The sequence below is a fragment of the Bufo gargarizans genome, chromosome 3, assembly GCF_014858855.1.
Source record: "Bufo gargarizans isolate SCDJY-AF-19 chromosome 3, ASM1485885v1, whole genome shotgun sequence".
Lineage (NCBI taxonomy): Eukaryota > Metazoa > Chordata > Amphibia > Anura > Bufonidae > Bufo > Bufo gargarizans.
In genome coordinates this window covers 386,816,929-386,829,386 of record NC_058082.1, presented here as the reverse complement: position 1 = coordinate 386,829,386, position 12,458 = coordinate 386,816,929, and the positions used below count along the sequence as shown (strand labels likewise).

At 44.2% G+C, this 12,458-nt stretch overlaps 1 protein-coding gene across 7 annotated transcripts in view; it reads left to right on the top strand.

Annotated features, from left to right (window-relative positions):
* Positions 1-12,458, top strand: part of NAV1 (neuron navigator 1) — a 482,667-nt gene that overhangs the window by 46,603 nt on the left and 423,606 nt on the right. For all 7 annotated transcript variants that reach the window (XM_044288210.1, XM_044288206.1, XM_044288207.1 and 4 more), the window contains one exon: positions 7,103-7,205. In XM_044288210.1, the coding sequence (XP_044144145.1) occupies positions 7,103-7,205 (103 nt within the window). The remainder of the gene's footprint in view (positions 1-7,102; positions 7,206-12,458) is intronic.

Sequence of the window (12,458 nt, the reverse complement as noted above, 5' to 3'; positions counted from 1 at the left end):
GCGCACCTTTCAGTCTACGCCCCGATGTGTGGCCGTACAGTTGTTTACGGCCACGTATGGGGTGTTTCTGTAAACGGCAGAGTCAGGGCAATAAAGATACAGTCTTGTTTGGCTGTTAACCCTTGCTTTGTTAGTGGAAAAAATGGGTTAAAATGGAAAATTAGGCAAAAAAATGAAATTCTCAAATTTCATCCCCATTTGCCAATAACTCTTGTGCAACACCAAGGGTTAACGAAGTTTGTAAAATCAGTTTTGAATACCCTGAGGGGTGTACTTTATAGAATGTGGTCACTTTTTTGGGTGGTTTCTATTATGTAAGCCTCGCAAAGTGACTTCAGAGCTGTAGTGGTCCCTAAAAATTGGGTTTTTGTAAATTTCTGAAAAATTTCAAGATTTGCTTCTAAACTTCTAAGCCTTGTAACATTCCCCAAAAATAAAATATCATTCCCAAAATAATTCAAACATGAAGTAGACATATGGGGAATGTAAAGTCATCACAATTTTTAGGGGTATTACTTATGTATTACAGAATTAGAGAAACCGAAACTTTGAAATTTGGAAATTTTTCCCCATTTTTGGTAAATTAGGTATATTTTTTTATGCAAAAAAAATAAAAAAAATTTACTTCATTTTACCAGTGTCATGAAGTACAATATGTGACGGAAAAACTATCTCAGAATGGCCTGGATAAGTCAAAGCGTTTTAAAGTTATCACCACTTAAAGTGACACTGGTCAGATTTGCAAAAAATGGCCTGGTCCTAAGGTGAAATAAGGCTGTGTCCTTAAGGGGTTAAAATTGCTGCATTCACGGATCCGGTCTTTCGTTCTGCGCATGCGCAGACCTTAAAAAAAGTAAAAAATAAATACCTGATCTGTTTTTTCTGGATAACACCGGAGAGACGGATCCAGTATTGCAATGCATTTGTGAGACGGATCCGCATCTGGATCCGTCTACAAATGGTTTCCGTTTACATACAGCTTGCCGGAATCCAGCAACGCTGGTGTGAAAGTACCCCGAGTGTCAAGGGAGAAGTGCTGTCCCAATGTTTAGTTCTGTACATTTGAGCTGTTTTGTTCCTGAACATATCCCACATCAAATCCCCAGATGTTACTGTATTTCTGTGACAGACAGAATGTCATTCCTTCCTCTGGTTGAGTTAAACAGCCAGGTCCATGACTCCATCAAATCCTCTACTTTATACAGTAATTATGGTTTCAATATGTGTTTGATTCTTGTTCCTCCACTGATTCCAACACTCCTAAAGTAGAGTTGTGTAATGACCAGTTTAAAGCAGGTTTGAACTCAGGTTCAGAAAAGTATTGAAGAGAGTTGCAGATAGAAACCACTCTTCTGGGCCAGTATTTACACTTATCTCAAACTTAGTATTTCTTTTGCCAAATCTGGACTTACGTTCATTGGGCCATATGAAATAATTAAGGTCATTAACCTATCCGCCTACCATCTTAAACTCTCTCCATCTTTCATGATTCCAAAGATCTTTCTTAAGTCCCTATTGAAGCAATACCACCCTCCAGTCAATATTGATAAGTTTCTGTCACCACCTATCTTAGTGAGAGTTAATCTTTAGTTTAAGGTGCAAGGTACAAATGGTTTCCGTTGAACTCCAGAGGAGTTAAAAGTGACCTTCAACATTTAGAGCACTGGAAGGGATATAGTTTCAAGGAGAGCTCGTGGGTTGCTGTCAGCTCTGTGAATGCCTCCAAGTTGGTCAAAAGATTTCACCCTGATCATCCATTCAGACCTTGTCATGAGCGATCAGAGGCCCATCATTAAAGGGGAATGTAGCTTGATGGGTTCACTTGCTTTTTTGCAGAGAAGCAGAAGGAGGGTTGACTTGAGAGTTGAGACCTAACCAGTGGGATTGGTGCTCTTTTTAAAGGGTTTCTATGAACATGATCAACTGTATGAAACCAGGGATACTATCTGATAGGGTTGATGATGCTGTTTAAAATGATACCTTTCCTTTGCCTGTATGTTAAACTGCTGGAGAGATATGTGTTTATTATTCATATACAAATTAGCACATTTGATGGGGCTGAATCCCTGCGCTCTGCACACTCCATTCCCCTCTTGATTGACAGGGCTAGACATCAGCATGCTGAGGGCAGAACTGCAGATGCAGTTGTGCTTCTCATGTCTGTGATACTCAGCTCTAGCTTAAAGCTTGTCGTCAACTAGATATGGGGAGTATTATGTATAGTTGTCAGGAAAGAAGTATAATTCATGCTAAAGCGTGGTTTATCAGATGTTAAAATAAAATAAAAAATTGCTCATCTCTTCCACTTGCATGTGCAGAGATTGCCGCTCTTGATGCAGAAGGACCTGCTCTGCCAGCGTGATTACGTCACCATGCGCCCCCAGCATGGTCCCATTGATTTCAATGGGGTCCCTCTCGCAGTGAAAAAAAGCCAAAAATAGGATGTGTCTTATTTTTTGACGGCCGCTATTCATATGTGAATAGCCCCTTTGACTTCTCTCGGTTCTAAAAACGGCCATGTGACTTCCTTTACATGGCTGTTTTTCACTGTCATATGAATGTAGTCTAAGATACTTAAAGGAGAACACAAGGCCTTCTGTGCATTTATAAAAATCCAGCAGATCCAGTCACAAGGTCGGTAGCAAGGGGCAGAAAGCTCTTGTTTTTGCCAGCATAGTAAGGGAAATGTCAGCCAGAAGCTGTATAGAGGCCCCATATTGCATGCTTGCCTTTATGTCTTCCTTTATCTGAAAAAAAGTCTGACATATCACATCCTGTGGCCTAGTCTCAGTGTTGTAAAGTCCTCAAGCCATATAACGCCATGCGCAAAACCCGGGCATGGTACAAAAAAGTTACGGTCTACTTGGTACAGGTTGCCATGTACAACTCTTTTGTACTATCCTAAAGCGCTGGCAGCACAGGGTTACATTCCTCCAGTTCTATGAGGCAGTCCTCAAGGCCCGATCTTTTCTGACCGGGAAAGAGCAGGCCGAAGTACCTCGGGAACTGGAGGCGCCCGGATCGTCCCTGGCCAACACTTTCCAGGTGTGGTCCCCCATACTGGAAAGAAGGGACGAACCCCAAAAAAGTGCAGAGTGTGTCGCAGGAGGGGGATACTGAAGGACACCACTACTCAGGGCGACACGTGCCCCGATCATCCGGGCCTCTGCATTGACGGTTGCGTCTGGGTGTATCACACTTCCATGGAGTACTAAATTTGTATCCCAATTTAGCACTGACATCGGATTAAAAAAAAACTGTTTCTCAGACCTGAGAAACCCCAAAAAACGAAAATAATTTATTAAAAGTAGACATATTAGGTATCGCCGCGTCGGTAATAATCTCCTCTATAAAACTACCCCATGACCTAACCCCCCAGATTAACATGGTCCAGAAAAAAAAAAATATAAACAGTGCAAAAAAAAGTTTTTTTTTGTCACCTTACATAATAAAAAGTTTAATAGCAAGCGATCGAAAAATCATATAGCCCACAAAATAGGGCCAATAAAACCGGAAAAAGCGTCTGTCAGGACATAGGAGCTCCGCCCAACATCCATACCCACTTATGCCCTGGCAAACCCGATTTCTCCATTCACATCAATCGATGTGGATGAATAAATCATTGCCGGGATTTTTATTTATTTTTTAATATATACAAAGTGTTTGCCAAAGCAAATGAGCTGAGGAGGCGGCAGTGTTCATATGCTTTGGCAAACACTTTGTATATATTAAAAAAACGTATCTTTTACTGCAGAGGAGAAATCTCGTCTTGCAGCGCCGCATACACCGACTTTTGTGTAATCTGACAGCAGCGCAATGCTTCTGTCAGAATGCACATCAGTGCTGCAGCTAGTCGATCGGTTGGTCCACCTGGAAGGTAAAAAAAACTAAAGAAAAAAGAAAAAACCAGACCGCAACGCAATAAATGTATTAACTTTATAATAACTTTTGAACAGAACATATAAACTTTAACTTTTTGAACAGAACGTTAACTTTTTTGCTTACTGATTATTTTTTTACCTTTATAGTTCAAACTCTCCTTCCCTATGGGACAATGTGCAAAGCGCAAATCGCCCAAAGATGTGGCGAAGTACATTATGCACTTTGTCCCAGGTGAAAGGAGAGGTTTGCAGCAGCTCTGTGTGAATGGGCCCTAATAGCCCTGTGTGCCTGTCCTGTGAGATGTGATCCCTAGGCTAAGTGTGTGTGGTACTCACGGAAACTCTCCCCAAAGCATAGGGCAGGGTGTCACGCCTTAATCCACTCCTGCTACAGACACAACATCTTTTTAGGGGTGACGGTTGGGTTGAGGTACCGGCAACTACACTGGGGAAATGTCGCTCGTGTAGACGGCTAACTACACTGGTGGAGGGGGCCACGGAACCTCCTGGATACAGGAGGTTCTCAATGATCTCTTCCTGAAATTTGAGGAAAGATCCTGTTCTCCCAGCCTTACTGTAGAGAACAAAACTATTATATACAGCCAATTGAATTAAATATACAGACACCTTCTTATACCAGCGTCTGGTGCGTCGGGAAACTAAATATGGAGCCAACATCTGGTCATTGATGTCCACCCCTCCCATGAGCAAATTATAGTTGTAGAGACAGAGGGGCTTTTCAATGACACTGGTTGCTCGTTCAATTTGTATTGTCGTGTCTGCGTGAATGGAGGAGAGCATGTAAACGTCACGCTTGTCTCTCCATTTCACCGCAAGCAGTTCTTCATTACACAAGGAAGCCCCCTCACTCCCCTTGCAAGAGGGGTGGTAACGAGCCGTTGGGGGAAGCCCGTGCGACTAGTTCGCGCGGTGCCACAGCAGCCAATCTGTTCTAGGAACAAATACCTGAAGATGGGCACACTTGTGTAGAAATTGTCCACATAAAGATGGTACCGCTTGCCAAATAAGGGTGACACCAAGTCCCAGACTGTCTTCCCACTGCTCCCCAGGTAGTCAGGGCAACCGACCGGCTCCAGGGTCTGATCTTTACCCTCATAGATCCGAAATTTGTGGGCATAGCCTGTGGCCCTTTCACAGAGCTTATACAATTTGACCCCATACCGGGCGCGCTTGCTTGGGAAGTATTGTGTAAAGCCAAGTCGCCCGGTAAAATGTATAAGGGACTCGTCTTCGCAGATGTTTTGCTCAGGGGTATACAAATCTGCAAATTTCTGGTTGAAGTGGTCTATGAGGGGCCGAATTTTGTGGAGGCGGTTTAAAGCTGGGTGGCCTCTGGGACGAGAGGTGCTATTGTCACTAAAGTGCAGGAAACGCAGGATGGCCTTAAATCGTGCCCTGGACATGGCAGCAGAGAACATGGGCATGTGATGAATTGGGTTCGTGGACCAATTTGACCGCAATTCATGCTTTTTGGTTAGACCCATGTTGAGGAGAAAGCCCAGAATTTTTTTTTATTCGGAAACTTGGACTGGTTTCCACCGGAAAGGGTTAACTACTGGTGCGACTGAAGTTGGGGACTGCCAATCAGGGTTTGCCAGCACCTCAGGGACTCTAGGGGGTCTACGGGCCTGTCTGTGTGGTGGCTGCGACGGGTAACTATTGCACATGCCACCGTACCAGCTTCAACTGCCCTTCTGGTGCTCGCACTTCACCATGTTGTACGGCAGTGCTGGTACTAGGTCCAGGGAGGGCTGCGCTGCTGGTGTATGCCTCACCACGTAATCCGACAGCGCCAGCCCCACTCTGCTGCCCTTGAAGCGGATCCTGCACAACCTGTGGTCTAGCAACATAGGGTCGGGTACGCCTGGTGGTATCAGGGACCTCAACCTCCTCGTCCGAACTTTGTGTCAGACTGCCACTGCTTTCTACAGGTTCATATTCTTACCCGCTCGATTCGGCAGATGAGGGTTCCCATTCCTCATCCGACTGGGTCAGAATCCTGTAGGCCTCTTCAGAAATTCTTCTGAAGAGGCCTAGTTTGACCCTTGTTTGACATTTGGACTACTAAATTTAGGGGGTATTCCCTGAGACTACCCAAGAAAAAAGCAAGCCTATCTTACAAATGGGAGGTTAGCGAAGTACCGGAGGCCGCTGCGATTGATAAAAAATATCTAAACTGATTTTTTTATCGCCGCAGCGCTTAGAAAGTGATTGTGCAGTGATAAAAAATATATATAATAATTTGTCACTGCGGCGGGGCGGGCGTGGGTGAACGCACGTGTGTGCGATCGATCAGGCCTGATAAGACAAACACTGTGTTTTGGGAGGAGGGCGAGCTAAGGTGACACTAATACTATTATAGATCTGACTGTGATCAGTTTTGATCACTTACAGATACTATAAAAGTACAAATGCTGATTAGCGATACGCTAATCAGCGAATCAGTGACTGCGGTGTGGTGGGCTGGGCGCTAACCGATTGCTAACTACCTAACCAAGGGGCCTAAACTATCCTAAAACCTATCAGTCAATACCAGTCAAAAAAAAATTGACAGTTTACACTGATCACTTTTTTCCTTTCACTAGATGATTGACAGGGGCGATCAAGGGGTTAATTGGGGTCATGGGGGTTGATCTGGGCGCTAAGTGTTGTGTGTTGTGTACTCACTGTGAACTGTGCTCCTCTGCTGGTCCTTTTCGTCGGTTGGTCTCAGCAGAGGAGCACAGTTTACAGTGAGTGCACAACACACAACACTTAGCCCCCAGATCACCGCACATCACCCCACTCCTCTGCTGAGACTAACCGACGAAAAGGACCAGCAGAGGAGCACAGCAGCCATTTAGCACATTATATTTATAAATATAATGTGTTAACTGGCTTCTGATTAGTTTTTTTAAAAATCATCAGCTTGCCAGCCACTTGACAGCCAGAATTGAGTGGAGCATACATGGAGTTGTAGTTTCACAACAACTGGGGTGCCTGAGGTTGCTGACTCCTGATGTAATGATTATTAGATAAATTAGCTTATTATATTCTAGTCCACACTGCCATGGTAGTGTCAGCCTGTTGTGACTGCTATAGTGACCAGTGTAAAAACTAGCATACTGTATTGTAAGATATTTCTTTTGAATAGTCACACAAGTTATATATTAAAATTATAATTATATGTTATAATGTGCTTTTAATTTAATCTTTCTCAGATCCTGAGACTCAACGAAAAAGAACTGTCCAAAATGTGCTGGATCTCAGACAAAATTTGGAGGAGACAATGTCCAGTCTTCGAGGATCTCAGGTAACACACAGGTAAGAACTTTTCGAATAGAAAAACTTGAAAGTAAGATTGTGACCCACATCCATAGAATGATTTTAAGATTTAAAGTTGTCTCAGAACACCCCTTCCCATATGCCATCTATTAGGCAAAACAGAGAGCCGCTCTGACAGATGCCCACTCCGATATACAGGGAGTGCAGAATTATCAGGCAAGTTGTATTTTTGAGGATTAATTTTATTATTGAACAACAACCATGTTCTCAATGAACCCAAAAAACTCATTAATACCAAAGCTGAATATTTTTGGAAGTAGTTTTTAGTTTGTTTTTAGTTTTAGCTATTTTAGGGGGATATCTGTGTGTGCAGGTGACTATTACTGTACATAATTATTAGGCAACTTAACAAAAAACTAATATATACCCATTTCAATTATTTATTTTTACCAGTGAAACCAATATAACATCTCAACATTCACAAATATACATTTCTGACATTCAAAAACAAAACAAAAACAAATCAGTGACCAATATAGCCACCTTTCTTTGCAAGGACACTCAAAAGCCTGCCATCCATGGATTCTGTCAGTGTTTGATCTGTTCACCATCAACATTGCGTGTAGCAGTAACCACAGCCTCCCAGACACTGTTCAGAGAGGTGTACTGTTTTCCCTCCTTGTAAATCTCACATTTGATGATGGACCACAGGTTCTCAATGGGGTTCAGATCAGGTGAACAAGGAGGCCATGTCATTAGATTTTCTTCTTTTATACCCTTTCTTGCCAGCCACGTTGTGGAGTACTTGGACGCGTGTGATGGAGCATTTTCCTGCATGAAAATCATGTTTTTCTTACCTTGCAGACTTCTTCCTGTACCACTGCTTGAAGAAGGTGTCTTCCAGAAACTGGCAGTAGGACTGGGAGTTGAGCTTGACTCCATCCTCAACCCAAAAAGGCCCCACAAGCTCATCTTTGATGATACCAGCCCAAACCAGTACTCCACCTCCACCTTGCTGGCGTCTGAGTCGGACTGGAGCTCTCTGCCCTTTACCAATCCAGCCATCTGGCCCATCAAGACTCACTCTCATTTCATCAGTCCATAAAACCTTAGAAAAATCAGTCTTGAGATATTTCTTGGCCCAGTCTTGACGTTTCAGCTTGTGTGTCTTGTTCAGTGGTGATCGTCTTTCGGCCTTTCTTACCTTGGCCATGTCTCTGAGTATTGCACACCTTGTGCTTTTGGGCACTCCAGTGATGTTGCAGCTCTGAAATATGGCCAAACTGGTGGCAAGTGGCATCTTGGCAGCTGCACGCTTGACTTTTCTCAGTTCATGGGCAGTTATTTTGCGCCTTGGTTTTTCCACACGCTTCTTGCAACCCTGTTGACTATTTTGAATGAAACGCTTGATTGTTCGATGATCACGCTTCAGAAGCTTTGCAATTTTAAGAGTGCTGCATCCCTCTGCAAGATATCTCACTATTTTTGACTTTTCTGAGCCTGTCAAGTCCTTCTTTTGACCCATTTTGCCAAAGGAAAGGAAGTTGCCTAATAATTATGCACACCTGATATAGGGTGTTGATGTCATTAGACCACACCCCTTCTCATTACAGAGATGCACATCACCTAATATGCTTAATTGGTAGTAGGCTTTCGAGCCTATACAGCTTGGAGTAAGACAACATGCATAAAGAGGATGATGTGGTCAAAATACTCATTTGCCTAATAATTCTGCACGTAGTGTAAGTCTGTGACAAGAGATCAGAGTGCACATTCCACTTTTTGAGATTGATCGGTATCAGTCTCTGCTTTTGGCCCCCATTGATCAGAATTCTATGGCATACCATACAATTTTATTGTGAGATTATCCCTTGTTAACGGATCAAATTTCTTAATTTTCACCATTTCATTAAAATGTTGTAAACATCTTTATTCTTTGTTGCTAATGTCATAGGGGGAATTTATCATGAAAAAAACCCATGCCAACCGAAATCGTCAACATTATGGCCCCATTCAAGCTAAACTATGAATATTATTTACCAAAATAGCCGACATAAAATGGGGAACCCTTTTTAATTATTTATTTTGTTGTTAGTTTGCTTATTTAACAAATAAAGAGCTACGTTTAAAAAGGCACTTGCCTGATATTGTCAACCTGTCCTTGGGATAGGTCATCAATATCGTAAAGGCAGGGGTCCAACTTCCAACACACTTGCTGATCAGCTGTTTGAAGAGCGCTGCGTTCTTTTCACTGTTTACCTCCTTGCTGTGGTGGAGCAGTGTAATTGCAGCTGCTCCATCCCATTCACTTGAATGTGTGTGAGCGAGCATTATCCTGCTGAAAAATGCCAGTTGGAAGCTCTGCCATGAGAAGCAACACATGTGGCCGCCAGATGTCCTGCACATATTGCTGAGCTGTTAGTGTCCCTCATATCACTACTAGGGGTCATCAACTGTCATATACGATGGCTCCCCAGATCATCACACCAGCAGTTGAACAGTTTGTCTCTCCATAGCAGAGACAGAACTAAAACGCTTACCACAAGGCCTTGCTAATCAAAGCCAACCTTTGTCGGGTCCAAACAGAACTGTTATGTTGGCAGCCTATGCCCATACATCCCGCCTTTGTCTCTTGACATGGGTCAGCAGCCAACCCCATGTAGACTACTCCAGGAGGTAGCAGTCTTGTGAATTCCCTGCAGTGAAGTCCAGATACCTGTATAGGGGTTAAAATGTGAAATCCAGGTAAATGTCAGGATATCGCCCTTAGATTTAGCCCTAAGTCAAATCCATTGGTTGGCAGAGTGATTCTACTGCCAGTCCAAAATGTACTCTACCCATTTTCCTGTCTTGAGGTGGGAGTCGGTTTACCATGCAGGTCTTCCTAGACTCTTTCTCAGCAGAACACTTCCTGCCTCATGTCTTTGTGAATCAATCCTGCATGCCAACCTTGCACCTAGAGAATTGACATCTACCAGTGGGATGGTGCTTCCTAAATCCATCCCCGTGGAACTTCAAGTGGGTGCACTCCACATGGAGAAGATTTTGTTTTAGAAGTAGGCTGAAACTCTGATACCTCATCGTCCTTACTATTGCCCTATTTACCTAATTCCTGGGACTACTTCCCCGCACAGAGGTTTATAGCCACTGTCATTGCCTGAGACACAAGCCATGTCAGAGTGTATTGAAGTAAACCTGGGGAGAGGTTTGGTGCTGGATTCATCTCTCTGGCCCTGTATTTTGTATTTGTAATTGCGGGCTGAATAAGATTATCATAGAAAAAACAAGTACCCCCTGTACCCTCTGAATTCAGAGATCGTTGATAGGCTCAGTGGAGCCAGAATATTTTCTAAACTGGACGTTCAGGGTGCTTACAGTTTGAACCGGTTCCTCAAGGTGGATGAATAGTGTGGGGATTCGCTCTGGTAGACAGGGTATGCGGACACAGTACAGAGGCAAATTACCAGTTCTTAAATCAAACTTCCGTGTTTATTAACACATAAGGCAAAAACAAAACGTCACTTTGCAGTCTTGGTGTTAGTTCACACACAATGGAAAGTCCACCTTGGAAATCACCTTGTTGGCAGTTCTACCTCCAGCAGTGCATAGCAGGCTTTTAGGGGGCCTGTTTCCCCTAAACACGGGTCTCAGCCCTCCAGCACGGCACAAGCCTCAGATCCCAGCACCCACACCTTGCTACTGAGCCCAGCTGTTTTTTAAGGACAGCTTGGTGCTGCCAAAACCCGGACCGGCACTTAAAATCCAGTCCGGTGTTTGACCCCACCTGGCTGCAAATCAGCCCAGCAGCACCCGCTGGGAGAAAAATACTTGTTTTCCCAGACTATACCCTTCATTGTGTCACATACCCCCCCCCCCCTTGTTCAATCCTGAGGGGGTGAACATTCGCCAGACGATGTACTCGGTACAGCGCATCCGCGTTCCCCTGTAACCGGCCTGCCCTGTGTTCCACTGTAAATTTAAAGTTCTGTAGGGAAAGAAACCATCGGGTGACACAGGCATTTCTGTCTTTGGCCTGACTCATCCACTTGAGAGCAGAGTGGTCGGTCACCAAGCAGAATTTTATCCCCAACAAATAATAGCGGAGAGGCTTGAGTGCCCACTTGATAGCCAGGCACTCTCTCTCCACTATACTGTACCTGGTCTCGGCTGGGGTGGTCTTACGGCTGAGGAAGACAAAGGGATGCTCCTCCCCGTTGACTTCCTGGGACAGTACTGCACCGAGACCTACTTCAGAGGCATCTGTCCGTACTATAAATTCCCGCTTAAAGTCGGGCATCACCAAAACCGAGGGCCCACACAAGGAGACTTCAAAGCGGAGAAAGCCTCTTCCGCCCGATCATCCCAGTGAACCATCACTGACTTATGTCCCTTCAAGAGCCCTGTCAATGGCGCGGCTCTCGTAGCAAAGTGGGGGACAAACCTCATGTAATAGCCCACCATCCACAGGAACGACTTTACTTGCCTAGAGGTGACAGGTCGGGGCCAATTCCGTATAGCCTCTATTATGTTTACTTGGGGGAACTTACTACCTAGCCAGGAACTTACTGTCCACGGTCGGTACCATAATCAAAACCCGATTAAAGATCCGGACCCAGGCCTGCCGATTATAGATCCGACTTTGTGCTTACTGAGCTGCCTCCATATGCTCCCTAAGAAGAGGTAACTCTGTCTCTATTCTTTCTTGCATCTGAGTAACGTACTCAAGGACACTTTTGTGCGGAGTAGGTTGCTGTTCCCATGCCTTTTTGGCTAAGTCCAACAAACCACAAGGATGTCTGCCATATAGCAGTTCGAAGGGTGCTTTCCGGACATCATGGACACTCTGGGACGCTTCTGCCGTCTGTAAAGCCATTGCGTGTTGTAACAGCAGCTGGTTTGTTTCTTGCTAGTGTTGGTTAGCCTCCACGAGAGCTTTCATTACAGCCTCCATTTTGTCACATGACAAAGGTTTGAATTTAGCTTATTTAATCCAGGACATCCAGCCGTACCTGAAATAAAAAACTCTCTGCGCTTGCCCGCATTCCCCACCAATTGTGGGGATTCGCTCTTGTAGACAGGGTATGCGGACACAGTACAGAGCCAAATTACCAGTTCTTAAATCAAACTTCTGTGTTTATTCACACATAAGGCAAAAACAAAACGTCACTTTGCAGTCTTGGTGTTAGTTCACACACAATTGAAAGTCCACATAGCAAAAATCACCTTGTTGGCAGTTCTACCTCAAGCAGTCCATTGCAGGCTAAACACGGGTCTCGGCCCTCCAGCACGGCA